The sequence below is a fragment of the Pollicipes pollicipes genome, unplaced genomic scaffold, assembly GCF_011947565.3.
Source record: "Pollicipes pollicipes isolate AB1234 unplaced genomic scaffold, Ppol_2.1 Scaffold_2555;HRSCAF=2994_pilon_pilon_pilon, whole genome shotgun sequence".
Taxonomy (NCBI): domain Eukaryota; kingdom Metazoa; phylum Arthropoda; class Thecostraca; order Pollicipedomorpha; family Pollicipedidae; genus Pollicipes; species Pollicipes pollicipes.
This window is the reverse complement of record NW_023596136.1, coordinates 12145162-12166537: the sequence shown is the minus strand read 5'-3', so window position 1 is coordinate 12166537 and position 21376 is coordinate 12145162. Positions and strand designations below refer to the sequence as shown.

At 49.8% G+C, this 21376-nt stretch overlaps 1 protein-coding gene across 1 annotated transcript in view; it reads right to left on the bottom strand.

The window, feature by feature from the left end:
- Positions 1 to 17514: 17514 nt before the first annotated feature.
- The window catches only part of LOC119109013 (papilin-like), a gene marked incomplete at its 5' end in the record, with an annotated part of 31616 nt that continues 27754 nt past the window's right edge, over positions 17515 to 21376 (bottom strand). The window contains 7 exon segments of the mRNA XM_037232560.1: positions 17515 to 17745; positions 17999 to 18109; positions 18360 to 18515; positions 19151 to 19651; positions 20078 to 20228; positions 20774 to 20901; positions 21167 to 21323. Coding sequence (XP_037088455.1) covers positions 17561 to 17745; positions 17999 to 18109; positions 18360 to 18515; positions 19151 to 19651; positions 20078 to 20228; positions 20774 to 20901; positions 21167 to 21323 — 1389 coding nt within the window.

Genomic DNA, 21376 nt, shown 5'->3' with positions numbered 1-21376 from the left:
TACGCTCTTGATGGGACCCCTAATGATTGACCTGCTCGTGCACACTCGATCATTCGGTGGCCCTCTACATTGGGTCTTGGGTACTTCCTACTTGAATAGAGGGCCCTACGCTCTTGACGGAGCCCTTTATTATATAAAGGGCCCCGTCAAGCAGGTATATTATATATATATATATATATATATATATATATATATATATATGTGGATATGTATATGTGTATATACACCTGGCAGAGCAGATTGCACACATATACACACACATTTACATATATATATATATATATATATATATATCCCTAGTTGCTCTGACACCCTGGATCATTCGATCCTCCTCTGGATCCTCCTGGATCCCCTGCTTTGAGTCTTGCATGTTTTCTATTTGAATGGAGGTCCCTACGCTCTTTTTGGGAACCTTATCTGTTAACCTGCTCGTGCACGCTTGATTATTCGGGGGCGCTCTACATGGGTCTTAGGTACTTCCTATTTGAATGGAGGTCAGTGCGCTTTTGACGGGGGCTCTATGTGTAAGCTTGCTTGGGTGCACTCGATCGTTCAGAGCCCTACACGTTGCGTCGTGAGTATTTCTTAGTATATGCATGGTCCTACGTTCTCAGCGGGCTCCACTTATTCAGCTGCTCGGGCCGATGGTGGATGCAGAGGTAGGGAGGGGGGAGGGGGGGGGGGGGGGGGGAGGAAGACACATGGCCATGACTCAAAGCCCATGTTGAAGAGACCCACAACCGGCCGGCCGGACTCAGGTTTCTTGCAACAAAAATACAGTACAATTGGATGCATTTGGACCTACGGATGACCAAGAACCATTGTTAGCAAAAGTAATGAGGTCGTAAGCAAACGAGGTTCATTATTTGCTGATTAAGAAATTCTTGCTTGGGGGGGGGGGGAATTCTGGATCTTATTACGCTGCCTAAAGACATTACGCTGCTGGTTGTTTGGCCCTATGTCCATTTGCCAGGTCAATCTGATCGCTAAGGAGCTTTCCACGTTGCTCTTGCTCTTTTGAATTTTCTCGTAGGGCCCATGTGCTGTTGGGACGCCATCTGTCTCCATGCCTGCAATGTTGATGGATCAGCTTTTCCTCCACGGATTCTTCCCATGCGCCCGGAATCTCTATACACTTTTTCCAGGGTATGCCGAGGTACATTCAGCCACTCAGGGGCCCTTCAAATAAGTCTCGGGCAGTGTTTGAAACTTATTTTTTGGTGGGGTGCGCGGATGTAAAAATCTTCAAAGGGATGCCGAAATCTGACGTTAAAATAGCCGTTCCACAAACCCAGCAACATCACATATGCAAAAAGACACGCCGTGAGGTCCATATGCATATATATATATATATATATATATATATATATATATATATATATATATATATATATATACTATATGTGCATACTTATATGTATATACACATATATCCGGTATTCAATATGCGCCAAAAGCGTCCTTCCCGAAATGCATTTGTCACTAATCCTGGATCCTTTTCCTTTCCATACCGCAACCAAAACATTGGCATGATGTGTAACGTCGCATCAGATTCTTCCGCTGAAAAAGACTGGCAGAATCCTGCTGACTATCTTTGAAGAAGCGTTTATGATACCCCATTTACATAAATGATATCCCGAAACCGTTGCCCTGTGTTTTTGCTAAATGACTCTCTTTAAAGATAAAAGCATTACTTAAATTCGACAGATTCTAAATAATTGGCATTCTCTCAACACATCCCTTCTTTAAACGAAGATTTAGATGCATGTTCATGTCATATCTAACTCCAGAACTATATGATAGGCACATCACTGTCTGGTTAGGTATATAGCTGACGGCCAGGAATATCTTAAAATTTCAGTTGGGGAGCCACCAAAAAGTCCAGGATTGCAGCGTCCAGTGTTCATATCATCCAGGATCGCAACATCCAGTGTTCATAAAGTTCAGAACACGCCCAATTCCGTGCCCATTGGGGGCGTTCATAAGGTCCAGGGACGCAAAGTCCAGAGTCGCAAAGTCCAGAGTCGTAAAGTCCAGTGTTCAAAGCGTCCAGTATCCATGGGAACCAAGCTAGTTTCGATTCCTGCCGCTAGATAACACTAAAAAAGCATCTTTGAGCCCTGCCGCTACTTCCCTCTTTGGTCAACAGATGGCACAGTAAACCTGGCATTCCACTGAAGATCACGTGATGCGTACAGCCAAGCATCGTTCATATAAATTACCTAGACGCCTGGCGGCCGTGTCCGCCCTGGGTGCGGCCGCGCCCCGGGGCTTACCGGCGGACTGGGCGCAGATGCGCTGGGCGGTAACCCGGCCGGAGACATGGCGGGCGGCGCGGGCTTGGCAGGGACCGCTGCGCCTGCGGGGTACGCGGGCTCTCCCGCCCCGCCACTGCCGGCTGGGCCCCAAATGCCAGGGTACGCTCGGTTGCTCAGGGGCCCTTCATTTTGGTATCGGGTTCTTTCCACTTGCATGGAGGACCCCGTTCTGTTGCTGGGGCCCCATATAAGGTAACGCTTCGAGGCACTCGATGCTCAGGGGCTCTCTTCAGTGACCTATGGCTTTTTCCCTTTTTGAGCTTATTTGCTGAGGACCTTTCACTTGTCAGAGCTCTCCCTGTTAACCTGGCCGGGCACTCTTGATAACACAAGGACGTTAATTCATGTACAGTGATCTCCGGCTAGTGCCCTTTGTTCAAGGAATCCTGTACTCCGGCCGGACCCTATATGTTAGCCTGCCGGGGTGCTTCCGATCGTCCAAGGGCTCCACCGCATTGTCGTTAGGTTCTTGTCGCTTGTTATGAGGACCCTTCACTGTTCATTGGAGCTTCTTTGTTGGTCTGCCACGGAAGTTTCGATTGCTCAAGTGCCATCCTTATTGGTCTCGGGTTTTTCCATATTATAGGAGGGCCCACGCCGTTGACGGGGACCCAAATCTTAATCATTTGTATTGGGGCTTTACTTCTTACCGACTGATGACTGAATTTGCGACGATGCCGATCACGTCGATGAGTTTGTTGCCATTGGCGAACATAATTTGACACGCCGCCGACGTTGTGCATCGTATTTCCATTGTTTATTGCATTTGTGACGATCATTTTATCTATACGTTGCGTTTTGATGTATTTTTTTAAGGATAGAATATTCTGTATTCCCTTGCAACAGACAGAGCAAAAACTCTGTAGTAGTCTTCAGCCATCAGCTGATCTCATCAGCTACCCACTAACCGTATGCAGGCTAGGAATCAAGGATGTGTTTGATTTTGATGGTATTTAGCAGCCAATTTAAGTGTATGTTACCATGTTTTCTTCGATTTACTTAACCTTAAAATGACAGGATCCGCCATAATCCGACTAAAATGAACAAGCTCCATGTATCTACATACCAAGCACATCTAGATTTCTAGGGCTGTGCGCAGTGAGCTAGGCTCATGTATACAATTTGTGTGCATGCAAATATTAAAATTCAATGGCCGAAATACGAATATTTGTTTTGGATAGAACCCTCAACCCTAGGGAGCTCTTAAAGTAAGAGACCTTCTCCAGCTGTCTACCATGTTTGCGGTGTACATGTGTGGAGATTTAGTTACCGTGAAGTTTAATGCTTCCGATTACTCCAATATGGTGTCATGTTAGCTCTGGCCGGCGCTTTTGCCCGAATCGTGCAGATCGTTTGATAATGATCTATACATACCTGAACATATCCCTATGTATATATATATATATATATATATATATATATATATATACTTTTATGACGACAGACACGATAAGTTCGCAGAACTTACACGGTATACGACTTTGTACACGGTACACGACATACTCGGTACACACGGTATACGACGACATTTCTTTGTTTAGAAGTCATTTGTAGTCACGAATGAGTAATGCATCCAGAACGCTGAGTTTCATTGTTCTGTGTCTAGATGATAAAATTGCAGTGTTTAGTGTGGGCGCTCGGCGCGCAGGAGAGTATTGTGGCCGGGCTGTACGTGATTCCTCGCTGCCCCCTTCGTGAGGTGCTCTGTGGGACGTTGGAACGAAAATATTGTAGTTGCACCATTATAGCATACGGAACCTTGCAGCAACACCTGGCAGCGGCAAACAGACGGGTGGAAATGACCAAGTATCGAAATCGGTACTTTCCAACGCTTTGTGAAGTCAATGGGTTTGCGTGTAAAAGGTGTCCCTTGCTGGATGTTTCACCAATGCAATTTTTAGACTGGCAGTCAGGGCGGGTTACGGGAAGGCGCAATGGGAGGGCGCACTGACGCAACCTCCCTTGCTCGTAATGCTGCAACGCTGAACCCGTACAGAGAATCGACTGGTCGGCCAGCTAAATTGCATTGGTAAAACGTTCTGGTCAGCAGCTGAAGGCATTACGTCCCATCCTGGTGTCCCCAGCGGCGTTTAGTCTAATGATAGCCCACAGGACCGTACGAAGACCTTCAGAAGCATGCATCCCGACCGGTCCCCTCCTCGATGCGGCTGGCCCCCTAACTGAGACATTCAGCAACGGATCGGTGCAGGGGCCTTCGCTGATGCAAATAGACTCTTTACTGGCACAGGAAGTCCAATAATTGGCATCGAGACACTAATTCGCCTTATCGGTCCTTGGTTGAAATGGTGCAGAGGATCCCTCGTTCGGTTCTGGTCTCCATGGCTGGCACAGGCCTATCCACTGCCTCATTGTACATGATAACCCCCTGTTGTCATTTCTCATGAATCCCTTCATTGCCATGGGGGTCGAGACCAGCACAAAAGGCTCTTTGACATACGGCAGTCCATCATCGTCCCTATTCAGCAAATATGCTGCTGGTTGGGGCTTATTCCCAACACATGGTCTCTTGCTAGGGACTGTGGTCACTGACAAGCAATGTAGGTCATTCATTGCTTCAGTTGTCCCGATGAATGTAGGATGCCTTCTAATTGGCATTTAGAGATTTTGGCCTTGTCTCTGCTCGGGAAATAACCGCTAGGCCCCAGAATAGCACGGAACGAACTGTTCGAAATGGCTGTTCTCAGTCAGTTGTTTCAAATAGAGACAGACGCACCGGTCTCCGATCAGTACTAGAGCTACTCTTACATTTTTGGGTCCGGCCTTCAGACTTTGATCCCTCCATACGACCTCTGGTCTGCCCTACGGACCCTTTAATCGGGTTATTAATCTTCGTGCCCAAGGGACCAAAAAAGGACCTTCGGAACCCATGGAACCCTTGGAGATTAAGGGGAAGGTGGGGGGAGTCGTGCTTTATTTGGTTCCCGGCGAAAACAACGTTTTAGGGGCCATTTTTAAGTGCGCCTGGAATCTTCTATGACCTTCAAATGAATGTTTGGGCCGATTGTGGTGTTCCAATTTAAATTGGGGCTCATAAAAATAGATGTTATGATGCCCCGCAATCAAGGATATTGCGGCCTTTTTACCGAAGGAGTCGAACCAGGAATTGAACAGTGTAAGGCGGGAAAATTGTGGTTCCCCTGTCTTTCGGTGTCCCTTGAAAGGGAAGTTTTGGACCCTCAATTGTTCTTTCAATCGGCCACTTGCATTTGGCGTCTGAAGGGAATAAATGCAATGGTGGTCTGAAAGAAAGGTGTCCCTTGGGCGGATGGGCCGATGCAGGACTTCGTCAATGGAGAGACACGGACATCGTGATGACGCGTCGTAAAGCCCCAATGAAAGCAGAGGCTGTCGGTGCCTGTTTCCTTGAACAGTGTGCCCCTTCGCTGAACGTTCCGATTCAGAATTTTTGCAAAGTGAAAGGCACACCGATTGTAATGCCGCTGGGTTTTGGTGGCCTTTTGAAATATGGTTTTGGGCTTTGTAAATGGCCCGCTTTAATTGAGCACCCCTTGGCAATCAAGATTATGTCGCCCCGCAAGGACGGTTTTTGTGCCTCCTTGCCCATGGGTCCGATCCAGGATTTTATCGGGGCGGAAAGCTCAATACAGTTATGTTCCCGGAATTAATGGCTCTTTCAGAATAAACGGTTAGGGCTCTTTCTGATACTCCATGGAATTGGGTGCTTCTTGAAAATAAAGGTTATGTCGCCCTGAAATAATGGATTTGGTGGTCCCTCGTCGCATGGGCCGACGCAGGGTTTCGTCGAGACCACGGCAGGAACATCGTGGTGCCTCTGCAATTTGGTGTCTCAAAAATATAGGTTATGTGGTTCCAAAATACATGTATTGTTGCCCCTTTGCGATGAGATTCGGTGCCTCTTCATGGTGTCCAAACCTCCTTGGGCCCAATGGGGCGGGAAATGACCCCATGGCCCCTCCCCCTATGGACCCGCCCCTGCTTTGTGGTGCCTCAGGACGTGTGTCGCTCTGAAAAATAAAAGCTAAGATACCCGCTAATGAAGTTGTTTTGGTGCTCCCTCGTGGAACGGACAGATCGAGAATTTTGCAAGGGTGAAAGGCATAAATGTTGTGATGTCCATGGATTCTGAACGTTGCTTAAAACCAAAGCTTTGTGAAATTTCACTCGCCCACTTAGAAAGAGGGGCTCTTTAAAATATGGTGCCGCGAAATGAACGTTATGGTGCTCCAAATTGACCATTTCGGTGCCCCCTAGTCTGAGCGGTCAACCCAGGATTTCGTCAGGGTAGGAGGCACAACACTGCTGTTTTCCTGAAACTTGGTGCGCTCAGAAAATGAAAGGTTTGGGCCGGTTATGGTGTACCCGGATTTCAGTGCCTATCGAAAATAAATATTTGTGGTCAGTTGTGTTGCCCGTGAAGTTTTGGGACCTTCTGAAAGAAGGTCATGTGGATACGGACTGAAGATTTTGCTGCCCCTTTACCATGATATTTTGTTGCCCTCTCACCCCAAGAGTCAGGGGGCATAACCCCATCAAACCCCACCCCCTACCACTCTGGATCCGCCATTGGTCAAGGTCGGTTGACGAGACACGCCTCATCCTCCCATCACCTCAAAGGGTAGACCGTTATTTCTTCGTAATTTGCTTTTCGGCTCCTCGCGTAAGCGCCATTTATGTCACTTTGGTGTGGATCTGAATATATACCTTGTTGTGTTTATGACTGCAAAACCCAATTCTGTGTTCCGAAAAGTGTTGTTTGTACATGCTAGGTAGCTGACGCCTCCTTCGCGCGAGACATGTGTATTTGGCCGTGCTGTCTTTGAACTTTCCCCACTCAGGCTCGTTTCCTTCAAGTCAACAGGTACCCACCAGCGGTTCAGGCACGCACGCGAACAGGTACGCACGCTGTCTTGCTACATACGGCCCGCTGCTAGGCACCTATGGCATACTGTGTCACCCATCCCGTTTCAAGGGCATTTTCAATAAGCACCGTTCAAAGTGCTCTCTGCTGCCCTTGCCCCGAGTACACGGTGTTCCTACCTCCATCACCGAGGACGTAGGAAAAGAATGAAACGGACTGTGCACATTGAAAACTATAGTTATCACATCCGTTATATATATATATATATATATATATATATATACAATGTGTGTACCTATATCGTGGTTGTGTTTTCCTTGGCCTTATGCGAAGTCTGATTGACTGACTTCTGACTTACGCGGTTACGGCCATCGGTTGCCTTGGCCGATCAGCTGATCGTTCGCGCCATTTTCATTCGCGCCAGCCTGCCTATTGTCGAGCGTGTGAAGTTCGGCGCGTGGAAGAAAATGTTCTAATGACATTCATAATTGGTCGTAAGGGGACGTTTCCCGCCTTGAGTTTCTCAAGCGCCGTAGTCGTCTAGCACCCGACCCCAGACAGACCGCAACTTGTCGCGTGGGAGCTGGTTTTCGGAAGCGGGCTCAGTGTAAGATGAAACAAGGAGCAAGTAATTTTGAAAGGAAGCAAACATTCTTGCCTCAAATGGTTGCCATTGTCGACAAAATAAGGGTCATCTTTTCACGAAACATCATTGCCGATACCCGATGTAGCAATAAGATAATGTGTAAAACAGCGAGAGTAGGTACTTACACATGCGTACGACATAACACATGCAGAAGGGATATCACCATTAACCACGTAACATAACAAGCATTTCATGATATGAACTCACATATTCCCACTCTTAGTCTGGTGACACATATCTCCCGTTATACAACTCTGTTCACAACTAGGCCTGATATTACGGAGACCAGGAAAAAATTTGAGGAGAAACACAAACGCACGGTATGCTGTCATCTTAACGAAAACATGCATCAGAGAAAACCTGTCTCCGCCTGAAATGGCAAAAAATCAGATTAAATGGCAGTTTCTGCCGCCACCCTGGTGCCTACCGCCCACGTATTCGCTAAATATCGACAACAACATGTTGCTCTGACATCTGTCTCGGTGTTCCTATATGCGATCGGTCGTTTGTCGCCTACCGCCTACACTTTTGCATCTCCCGTGTCAAGAGCATTTGTAGTATGTCCCACACACTGGGCTTGCCGTAAGCGCACTGTGTGCTCCTACATCCATTATCAAAGATTGAAAACTATTATGATCATATTCAAATTACATACTGGTATCTTTGTCATATTTCTTTCGGTCTTATGCGTTCACTGCAGCCCGTCTTACGCGATGACAGCGATCGGTTGCCTTGGTCAATCATCTTATCGTTCGCGCCATTTTCATTCGCGCAAACCCGCCTGTCGCCAAGCGCGTGTGAACGGCCTGGCGTGCCAGTGAAGATGTTCTCGTCGCTCGGACGGAGAAAGTTTCGCAAGCATCGGAACCTTTTGACACCAGCCAATGGACAGAGCACAACTTGTTGCGAGAGATTTGGTCTTTTGGGACGCGGTCAGCGCGAGGTGAAGCTAGGAGCAAGCAATTATGGAAGGAAGCAAGCATTGCTTTTCCTGTTTGCCCGCTATGGCTTCAGTTACTGGGAAAATGACGAATATCGTTTCAAGAAAAATCGTTGCCGATACCCGACGCAGCGATAACATGACGCTTAACCCTCACCACGATAGACGGCGATTGTGGCACGTGTTTTGATACCAAAACATGTTCCTAGATTTTCTGGCCTCGGAGCAGCGGCAGTTTGTAATGAACACTCGACGGCGATCTGACTGGTTCAGGCGGCGGGCGGGAAGAGAATTGCACTGCAGAACGTACTCAGAATTGAACAAGACACACACCAATTTAAGGTTCGTGTCACTGCAAGGCTTGTTCTCGTAAACATAAAGTAAAGCTACAAAGTGTGGTTTTCCGCAAAATTCGACCTTTGACATGTCAACAACATATAAGCTTATACCAATCATGAGATCGTGTCCAGAACAATGTAGCGGTGTTCTCGGTAAGCCCCATCTGTATAAGATTGGAAACGCTGGGGGACGGTCGCATTAACCCCCTCTCCACTTATCAGTCCGAGTTATGCAAAACGGCGAATCAGGGCGATGCTTAGGATGTACAGCGGGCATAGGCACTTCAACATACGTACAACACACATGCAGAAGGGATATTACTATCAGCCACATATTTCCTCATGGCAACATTACATGAATTAACACTTTTGCACTCCGATCTGTGAGTGCCATAGCGCTCCCGCTATGTCACTCTGGTCCTAATTCGGCCACATGTTTCGGAGGCTAGACAACCTTCACAAGCAAGAGAAAGTTGCACGATATGCTGTTGTTTTCACCGGTTTAACAAGTAGCACAGGGATCACAGTTCGACGCATTTGGCCCATAGAGAAAACGGGTAGAGACTCTGTCCAGTGCTGGTTCCTGACTGACATGAGGCTCTTCCATTAAGGCGCCGGTCAAGAAGGAGGAGGAAAGGGGGAGGGGGGGGGGGGGGGGTGGGCGGCCCCGCTCCAGCACAAGCGAGATCGCGAGATGTTCGGCACGTCCGGATGCATTTCTGACGCCACGAACCAGGGATCAGCATTTTGAATTATTTAATGCGCCTGCTGCCAAGGGCGTGCTGACGCGGCAAAGTTTGCGCGCTGAAACAAAACGTTGTCCATATTCATGCACAGTGGTTTAACTGGGCAGCACTGCACCGCATGACGTCACTCGTCGGCTGAGGCGGGCTAAATCAGCTCCGGTAGCCCTCTATCGGGTAACGTCCAAACCATTAGGTAAAGGGCTGCGAGGAAGTGGGACAGCATCCCAAACCGTGGATCTCACGCACGCTAGACTTTATGAACACTGGACTTTATGAACACTGGACTTTATGAACGCTGGACTTTATGATTCTTCTCTGTCCAGAGGTTTTGGACGCTTTCTGGTTCTGATGAACGCTGGTTGCTGCGACTCTGGACTTTTTGACCACTGGATTTTATGACCTCTGGATGTATCAATACGCATCCCTCGCGCCGGAGTTAGTGGCATCGCAGCTGACACTCGTGCGATGCCTGGGCGATCTGGCGGTGGGCGAGCCGGGTCTTGCTGTAGACCGAGTTCCGGCGGCCCGGTTGTGGCGCGCCGCCGAGAGCCTCCGGTGCTCCGCTGCACGATTGCAGTTTGGTAGAGCTCCAACAGGTGCGAGAAATGGCACTGCGAGATTGAGTGCAGTCCACAGCGGCTCCGAATAGAATCCCTTACGTAACGACCCCCCTCCCACGAAAGGGAATTCAAGTCGATGGCGCAAGTATGGGAGTTTGTCGGATGGGCAGTGGCAGATCGTAGCGATAGGTGCATAGCGCCGGCCGGCCGGGATCAGCGACATACGTCGGAACCTAGCGGTCCCGTGCATACGTTGAACAGGGCCGCACGAGTGCCCATCGCCCGGGGAACTCCGTACCCCGTCTTCCCCGGGATGGCTTACGAGGGCAGCGTCCGTTACAGGGTGGGAAATCTTGGCGCTCACGTTGCCTGTGCACGTTTCACCGTTTTGTCGTGACCGCGAATCGACTCTATTACGATATGAATGACGTCACTTATTAACATGTATGCACTTGCCTACATTCACAGTCTGGCGCCAACTAAAGGAAATGTTCCACATTTCAAGATAGTGTAGCAAGCATCAGATATGGTGAACTAAACCAACTTTTAACTTTTAGCATCCTGTTATGTGGAAAGGGCTGCTGTGCACAGCAAAATTTCTCTAGCTGGTAAACACTCTTCTCATTACGTCCATGTGTGATTACCTCATGGAACATCAGTATAACATTACTCGCTCGTAGTTTTTCAATCGGCAGAGTTAGCGGCATGGGCTGAAAGTGTTTGCTGAGCCAAATACCGTGATGTTTTCGTGGTTTGAACCTTCTTTTGCTGTGTTTGCACATTTATCCATGAGTTTAAGATGTTTAGTTGTACAAGCATGCTCCGTTATAGCGCATTTCTTAAGCCATTGGATTACAAGTCTTATTTCTGCAATTAGGAAGACTGTATAATTTCTTGCATTACGTTACATAAAATCTCCTTCGTATCGGAATCTAGTAGGGATTGCACAACAATGGTTGAGATCCAATTGACGGCCGCCACATTTTGAAATCGCGCTCACGAACGTCAGATGTAAGCAACTGGACAATTATCATTTCATTTACCTTGAACGCCGCATGGTCATGGAATGGCTGAGGATTTAAATGCCATTCTTTGATATCATGGATACCTGAGTAACCTCGAAATGGTCAGCACAAAAATGTTCGCACATCTTCGTGGGCGTGTAACCCAGAAAACAAAAGGTCTTAGGTCGTAACACGCGCCCGGGTGACCGGTTGAATACCGTTTGCCCGGGTGGGGTAAGGACAATTTGACTTTCCTGGATCTAAAAGCCAAGAGAGCTTGACACAATAGATTGCCAGGGTTTGTTGATCGGTACGTGAACTCACTTGCTTCAAAATTTTGGTTTCCCAAGTCACGATCTTGGGGTCAAATGAGGTCAAACAAGGTCACACTCCAGATTTGTGCCCAAAGTGTCCCTCCGCCTAGATACCTGCTCTAAGCAAAATATCACTAGTGATAATTTAGGGTCAGGGACCTTGTTTGGCATTTCGGAGGTCACGATAACCAAAATCATAAGAGACTGCTTTGAGCTTTCCATTTGAATCAGTGTCAGAGATCACGCTACGCAGTATGTCCCTCAAAACAAAATGTTCACCTGGGGCATTTTAGGTCAGTGACCTATCCTGACCTGTAACAAGTCTATGGTAGGTGTTTGATGCGGTTCTTGTTGTCAAAAATTAAAAATGAGTACCAGAAGCCACTCCACACAGCAAGCTCTGGAGTAATAAGGCAGGTTGATTTTGACCTGGCCTGACCTTCATACCTGGCCATAGGTCAACGGAATTTGTTCAAGCAATTGTAGTGTTGCCTAAGAAGCTATCTTAGATGTCTGGCTTCGTCTAACACTCCGTTGTTGTGTCAGGTTGAACGATTCCCTTGATATTGCCTTCGCTGAATCCACTGCCTGTTTTTGACCTACCGTAGGCCAGTGATCTTACAAGGTAACCACAATTTTTATTTCAAATGGTCTAATATTTAACTGTCCCCAGCTATGTGAAATTTGGCGCGGCCGCGACTCGCCGTCAAAAAGTATTCCAGAAAAACCTTTGGGGAGTGAAATTGACATCGACTTGGTGGATACGATCAGCAACAAAAATGCATATGTTCACGGGAAGCTTGGTGCCAAAAATGTTCTTGGACAGCAAATTCTGGTGATGGCCAAGACGAAAAGCACAGCACAGCACACTATGCAAAACATAACATGAGGTCACTGCATACATATTGTGCCTCCGTCGTAATACATGCCGTCACACAACACAAGCAAACGTTCCTGTAAATACTCTTTATCGTACTCTACGCACCCTGGTGTATTTTCTAGATTTCATTCCAACCCGGCGACAAAACTATCCGACGAATTTTAATTGGTCGGCCGACTCGGAGACAGGCCAGTGACAACTAGTGTATTTCCTATGGGCGGGCCGGTCGGCCGATTCGCCGTTTTTAATAGTCGACGCAGTGTCCCGAACTAGATAGTAAAAAGTACCGACAAATATCTAGATATGGCGATTGATCTAGCCTCAACGGCGTATTTCAATTGTAACGATGCGACTGATCTGAGGTGGGCGGTGACTTTCAATGCACTGAAATTTTGCAATTGCCATTAGCATTGCGGTGTCATGAGTACCCGCCCAGGGCTAAATTTCTGGCCTTGTTTACTTCGTTGGCTATGCCGTGATTCAGCATCCTGTCCTCAGCGACGCGAGGCGTTGACAGTTGAGGGTAAGTCGGCGGGATGATCCGATCAGGGAAGAAATTGACCTGTGGTTATCCAAATCGCCTTTTCAAGACACTGAGAAGGCTGCTGACTCACTGAAGCTGGCGCAAACGACCAGCCTTCTTCCCTTTCAAAGAACTGTGGCTTTGATGTTGAAGTCTGATGGCACTCCTCATGAAGAAAATAACAGAAGGTGACAATGGTTCAGAAATACTACTTTGTGTCATTTTTGTGCCATTTTTTGTGTCCTGATACCAGTCACATAAATCTTCAAATTGGAATGCTCCTACGTTTTATTCGGTTCAGAGCTCCAACTCTCCCCCTAAGTTTGTTAAGAAGTGTGCTGTACTAATCTGGGAGACATCCATATTTTGGGTACATTGCATAATTTTTCACTGTTCCCTAACCTTTATTCAAAAACAATGCCCTGCCTGAAATATAATTTTCCAATCAATGTTTTGATAGCTTTTAGACAATTGTTTACAGTTCAACCTTTTGTTGACATGAATCTTGGTTGCTGGAAATTTATGATACCCAATGTGGTAGGCCCATGAGGAGGCAATGCAAGTGAAGGGTGAAATGGTGTATGAAACATAGGCAAAGAGGAGGGGGTACAGGTTTCATTGCCATCTCCCCCTTTAACAAGAGTTCTGCTTCAAATAGCAGGTGGTTTTATGTTATTGTGGTCCAACTATCCTATGAGTTCAATGAAATGTTGGCATTTGGTTGCCCATGAGGGCAATGTTTGCTATTTCCTGGTGATAGCACCCTTACTGTAACAGGAAACCCCTGGAATTTATTCATTCTGCAGTGCTCATTGATGTGAATATTTTCTTTGCACTTACAAGCATGGCATTGCATTAATGCAAATATGATAAGTTTCATGACTGTTTTTGCTCATGTTGTCTTCAGAGTCTAGAAAACATGATTTTGTGTTGTAATTAGCTTTTTCCTTACATCCTTTTTATCTTCCAGCTAGAAATGTTGGCTGGGGGAGGAATCAGCATTGAGGGGCCCAGCCCAACATGTGGTGTTGACATAATGACAGGAATGCCAATTTTTAGGTATGATTAGAGGGAGAAGCAACCCATGGATCATGGTCAATAAATTAAGTCCAGAGAGAATGGTTTTGTGTTAAAGCTAGCTTTTTTTCTCACACATATTTTGTAATTTTCCAGCTGGAAATGTTGGCTGGGAGGAGGAGGAATCAGCATTAAGGTGGCCCAACCCAACAAAGATATTGAGTAGTGCCCTCAAAAATAATTTGAATTGACACTCCTGCATTACACATGACAGACATCACAGATAACATCAGATTTGCTTACCACTTGCATGCAAAGGGCGATTTTGGCTTGCTGATTGAACTTCTATCAAGGTTTGATTGTTGGTAACGAAATGCGTCATTCTGCTGTCGCAGTGCACGTTTTCATAACCTGACATACAGACTTTACATCTGCATATGTAGAATGAATAAGAAAGCATGTCAGCCAACGCTTTTATCACTTACCCTGGTTCGCCGGTTTTTGTAACGCGGACTGGACTGGAGGGGGGGGGGGGGAGAGGGTGATTCCCTGACGTTTGCAAACTAAGAAATCGCAGAAAAATTCACCTGGCTTTAGCGAGGTCTTGTGATTGGTAAGAAGTCGCCTGTTGTTAATTGACCCTACTAGACCACGTCGAAGGTCAAATATTCCTGAAAACCAAACATCAGGTCTGTTTATATATACCAAACCATAAAGTGAAGTGACATGAAACATAAAGAGACGTGTTCTTTGTTTAATTATGAGTGCAATGGCGAGTAGTTTTGTCTGTTTTGGAGACTAGATTTATAATGTAGGGTTCCGTTCTTGTGGCGGTGCCAACCCTTCGGGCGCGGCCCGCAGAATCGTCGCTTGCCCCCCGCCGCGCCCGCCGGCCTTGAATAGTCTCGCAAAGGTCGTAAAAAACGTTGCCACTCTGAGACCAGAATTGCTAGGGGCACTTTTTAGCTGTCAACACGCGTACAATGGATGTCCCAGAGGCTGCCAAAGATTTGAGCAATACTGCATAATATGCCGCATTGGTATCCTCATTGGTATCCTCAGAAGACCGTATGGGGGGGGGGGGGGGTCGCATCGCAAACCCTCCCTCTCCTGTCAGGGCGAATAACTTGTTCAGGAAGAGTGACGCCTGACGTGAAGTTATTGATAAATTTCCATACAATGACTTGTTGGGGCACGGCGAAGTCGCCCACCAGTCAAAACATGTCACGCCAGGCTTGGAGCATGCCAAAGGTGTGGTGGATAGTTGGACGACGGTTGAGATGGGGCTCGAAGCGCAGCGTGATTTTCATAAAGGAGCATGGCCTTGTAGAGGCCCCTATATCTGACGTCATTCCCAGTGCTGCTTGCTACTGGTTCGGATCTGCCATGCATTCTGCCGATATGGCTATTGAGGTTATTCGCTGCTTTCTTGCGGAGGAGGAAAGCAAATTTAGCCGTAGATCGAGTTTAGACGTGAGGCCCCGGCAAGTCCCGAGGGGGCAGAGGGTGGAAGAAAACTCCTGACGTGATTGGGCTATGTCATTAGTCTAGGGCAGGTGCGCCTGCTTCCCTAGCAACAGCACTTATCCTGACATTTGTTCAAGGGCGGTGTTTGACTGAACGTTTCGGTTATGTGCATGACATTGAAAATTGCAGTGATGGAAGAGTTTCTGTGAAAGGCTGATTACTGATTACGCTACTGGGCATGGACTTTATGACTATGTTGTCATATGATATCGCACTACGTTACTGGCGACAGTTTTTCCTCCAAAAATTTGGTCTGCGACAAAAAGTACACTTTTACCACCCCTGTAAGTTGACCCCCCCCCCCATCCCCTCAACCGGGCGCGTTTAAGAAGTGCAGTGCTGTTAACTGAACCGAAAGGTCTCCAAGACGGCTCTTTCAGTTGAACACCCCATAGAAATGCGGAACACTCCCTCCAAGCATTTTAGAATCTATCTTTGATTTTGTCTAGTAACTTGTCGTACTCTGTTTATATCAAATATCGGCACAGGTTACCCCTTTTCTTGCGGGGCGCTGACACTGCTAGTGTGCGTGGATCTTGATACATACCCCGAAACCACGTGGCAAGTGGTGCAATTGTGGCAGAAAATTGTCCTTGCCCTTGTCGCTGCCCGACTGATCACTAAGTTGCTGCTATGGATAACAGGATGCCAATGGCGCAAGCTGGCAAACTTGTCATGAATGCATCAAAATAGTTTTCTTTAATGGATTTTAGAAGGGATGGCTTTTGGTCTAAATCGCTGCATTCTTTGAGAACTTGCTTTAGGAATCTGCTTCGCTCTTCAGACATGCGGTCGGTGCAGGCATGGCGCTGTCATGACGATTTGAAAGGCTTCGGCAGAATTCCATGGCTTTATTTCACATACAGGCTGTCACTTAAGGTCTGCTGTCCGCTGCAATGCAGACATTGAAAACGGGAAACTGGTGGCCGACATCCACCACTCTGTATTTCCAGCGGCAGAGGTCGTGGACAAAAAGCTAGCAAAACGGATAGTCATATGTGTACTAAATGCAAAGACGACGGACACCGTATAATTCAAAAGACATAAAAGATGCGGTGGGGGAGTGCCAGGGTCGGCTTTGCACCTGCCTTTCCTCCCAATATTCAGGTGGCTGAGATGGCCAGGGCCAGTTCTGAACACTGGGTTCGCATCAAAGCGAGGGCAAGGTCATTGGCTGACAAGGACGACATAAAATTACACGACTGGCCGATGTCAGGCGATAGAAACCACACATGCAAATATCTAAAATAGGAATTCGTCCAATAGTGTAACAGACCATGTGGTGTAATACCGTACACTTGTTGGTATAAAGCACGGGTTTACTGGCGTTCGTAAAAAAGTAAGACAGTCTGGCACACGGTTGTGAACTAGTCCGTAAGAAGCCGCGGCTAACATTCGTTCATGCTTTCCAAAGCATGGCCAAGCCAAGTGACAGTCACGCTTGGTCAAATGGCATTTAAAGACAAGCATTTCATACACACTGCTTAACAACTGGCGGCCGTGCGCGCTGGCAACCCACGCTACTTGTTTACCAGCGGACTAAGCCGTTCAGCCCTGTGCTCAACCTCACCGGCTGGACATTGACACACGTCATTGGCAGTGATGTCGAGCATCGCAAACACACGGACTCGAGGCTTCCGGCTGGCAGCAAGCGACTGGTAGCATTGTACCGAATGCAGTGCGGACCAGGCTTCATTGTGCACTGCACGGCCGCCGGCCGTGGCTGAGCTGAGCTCGATCCCAGCGCTCCGGCCATAACCCTGGCGCCTTAACTGCTCAGCAGAGCCTCACCACGCGTCGTTCGCGTCATTGCCCCGTGGCCGTGGAGCGCAGCGTCTAGCGACGACCGTCCGCAACTGTAGTTCGTATTCGGCCCATGGAGGTCGCTAGACGCGGCCGTCAGCCGGCGGATAGTTGAGGTGCCGTCCGGTAGAGGGCAGCTGGCCCGCCAGCGTGCACGAGCGGCAGCAGAAGCGCGCGTAGTACTGGTTGGCGCAGTACCGCGCTGACACGATCAGCTTGCAGTTGGCGAAGAACGGGTTGTCCGTACAGTTGGGATGAACGTAGGTGCCTGCGAAACCGTAAGTCAGAATGTGGCACTTGCGCTCACCCCAGGCGTGCGTGACATGACGCCAATTTGGGCTGTGTGGTGCGCCGACTGCAATGGTCATACGGCGGCCAGGCCGTCATGAAAATCGAATGCATTGAACCACATCATGGTCAGATGTGATCGCATAACTCAAACATGTCTTGCACGGAGAAGGAAAATTAGCGTGGGGTACAACCCCTTGCCTATTCTGTACAACTAACTCTTGACTACTCACCCTCGACGACGATGCTAACGCTGCTTTCGGCGGTGCTGAACTCGTTATCCACCTCACATCGGTAGACACCGGTGTCAGACGGCTCCGACCTCAGGACAAGGAGATCGTTGCCTGCAGTGGGAAGACATGAATCATAAAACATGTCTTAGTGCTTTACCAAGCTAGAAAGCGAACAGCAAAAGAAAGATTACGTCAGAAACGGCAGACAAAAGGAAAATTGTGAAAAATGATGCCCGTACGCCTCCCCGTTCCCTTCTCCAACACACAACACACACAACACACACACACACGCACGCAAATTGTGACGTGTCCAAAACTGGCAAGATTTTCGAGCCGCCGTGCCGACTGACGGGTTACTGGCCTTGGATGCGGAGCCGCTGGGCGGGCTGCACAAGCACGCTGTCCTTGTACCAGGTGATGCGCGGCTCCGGGTAGCCGGACGTCTCGCAGGGGATGCGGATGTCGACACCCGGCGCGAACATGGTCTCCGTCAGGTTAATGGACGCCCGCACGGCCACTGGCGCCGCACAGAGCTCGGTCAGATCACGTCATCAGTCGCGGCGGTAGGTCATCGCGCGCTGCGACAGGGCGCGTGAAGGATCCCGGACGAATATGGCTATCATGACCGCAGCATCCTCGCCCTTGGGTAGTGGAGCAATAGTTCTCGGTATGACCTGCGATGCCCCGGGGCTTACTGAGTGAGATACGTTCACGGGGAACCAGCTGAAATGAATTAGCACCATATACCTGGTAAGCAATGCCTTATCCATACTTCTCACCATGAAACCTGTTAAAACACCATGAAACCTGAGCAAACACTGTCAGCCAATACAAGGTAGTACATGCATGATTGCTCTTCTTCCCTGGACTTTAACAGCGTTGCATGTTATGCCATAAGTCTTGGGCGATAATAGATGCAGTTAGTACAACACGACTTAGTGGTAGTTAGGTCACGTTACACGTGCTAGTGATTGATTAAGAGAGAGCCGGATGGTTACCCAACCCTGGCCCCAGTCCCGCTTCCCCCAGAGCCGCTGACCAGCGGACCAATCTCGGACGAGTGGCGCTCTAGAAGCCTTCTGACGCCTAGCCCAGGAGGAAGGGCCTCCTCTCATTATGACCGTCAGTCGACTCGTCGCGCCGCCCACTCACCCCTCTGGGGTGTGACGTCGGTAATGGTGGGCCGCGTGGGCCGGGTGGCGTAGTCGGGGTAGTAGGGTTGCTCGCCGGGCCGGCGGGCCGGGAAGCGCGTAGGTTCGACGGCCGGCGGGCGTGTGGGCGGCTGGCTCGGCTGCTTCCGCGTCACTAGGAACTGCAGGAACGGCTGGTCCTCGGAGCGATCGCTGGTGAACACCGGTCCGTAGGCGCGCAGCTGGGTGGACCAGGAGACGGCGCGACCCTGTCCGTTGTACGCCTGGCACGTGTAGGTGCCCAGGTCCTGCAGCCGCACCAGCCGCAGCACCAGCGTGTGGTCGCGACTCTGCTCCACGCGCTCAGAGGAGAGCGGCAGCATGCGCTGGTCGCGCCACCAAGTGACTGACGGTCGCGGCCAGCCGTACGAGTAGCAGCGGATGATGGCCGGGCCGCCAAGCTCCACCACCGGCTGGTCATCGGGTGGTGGCCGCAGAACGTCCGCCTGCCGCGGCACCGGGTCTGCGCCGCCACGCGCAGGTCAGGTCAGCCGGCTTGCCCGAACTCACTCGCCGCGCGCGCGTCGGCCGTTGCCCAATGACGGCCGGGCATCAGTCGCTCTGCACCCGACTCAGCTGCGCAGATTACTGATAGGTAGGCTCACCGCTGGGCATTGTGCGGGCTGTTGTCAAAAGTCGGCATGCGTTTTGGAATACGTGGCGCGCCGAGCATTTTATGGTGTTATAAAGACTGCGTGAAATAGTACGGATAAGCATGCTAGATTAGTACTACGACGGAGTTATTGAGTAGGTTGCATGGATGACTCTACAAAGCAGTACTCAACAGAAGGCTTAGACAGAGTGAGTTTATAACAGCCCAGTAACCGACTGCATGCAAGCATGGCACCACTCTGACGACGGCCGCCACACGTCGGTGCCGCCAGCTCACCGAGCACGTTGACCGCGACGGTCGTGCGGGCGGGCGCAGCCAGGCCGTTGTCGGCTGTGCACGTGTACTCGCCGCCGTCGTCCCGCTCGACGCCCACGATCACCAGCGTGCCGTTCCTCTCGAGACGGAATCGGCCGCGGCTCGTGTCCACCTGGCCAACAGCGTGGCGCTCAGTCACTGCGTCAGACTCTGACGGCACAGCCGGCTCGTGTCCACCTGGCCGACAGCGCGGCGCTCAGTCACTGCGCCAGACTCCGAGCGGCACAGCCGGCTCGTGTCCACCTGGCCGACAGCGTGGCGCTCAGTCACTGCGCCAGGCTCTGACCGGCACAGCCGGCTCGTGTGCACCTGGCCGACAGCGCGGCGCTCAGTCACTGCGTCAGACTCTGAGCGGCACAGCCGGCTCGTGTCCACCTGGCCGACAGCGCGGCGCTCAGTCACTGCGTCAGACTCTGGGCGGCACAGCCGGCTCGTGTCCACCTGGCCGACAGCGCGGCGCTCAGTCATTGCGCTAGACTCCGAGCGGCACAGCCGGCTCGTGTCCACCTGGCCGACAGCGTGGCGCCCAGTCACTGCCCCAGGCTCTGAGCGGCACAGCCGGCACTGAGCCTCCGTCCCGGATGATGGAGGCTCGGCGAAGGCGCATTATCTGCCGACAGCACTGTCCCAGACGATCACAAGTGTCCGGCAGCTTACCCTCCTGGCACCGTGAGTCCAGGTGATGACTGGCTCTGGCTCGCCCTGCGCGATGCAGCTCAGAACAGCCAGCTCTCCCTCGTGAACTTCCACCTCGGGCTCCGACTGAACGATGCGGGCTGGAGACCCTGTAAACAGCCATATTGTCGGAGCGTGATGGTGTCATAGAAAATGCGAATAGTGCTACTCACAGCATAGATTGTAACTTGAACAAGTCTTTAAGACAATAAACGACAGAGCAAGCAAGGAACATTTGCAAAACGGAATTGAAAGGGTTGAAGCAGAGTGTGCACCTACAAACCTGAACAAAAGCCAAGCGACCACATGTATTTGGTCAGCGCGCCGACATCGGCCAGCCCCAGACAGGTCCAGTCGTGGGCCGTCGTCACTGACCTTCCCGGCCCCTGGGGGGCTGTACAGGAGGCCTGGGGCTCGGCGGGTACGTCGGGTACGGTGGGTACGTCGGGTAAGGCCGCTGCGTAGCAGCAGTTGGCACCGGGTATGGCAGCTCGGTGGGCATGAACGTGGCATCGGGCCACATGTCAGTCGCCTGTAAAGAAATCCACGACATTTCGGGCCACACCTTCAGCGAAAAACTTGCGA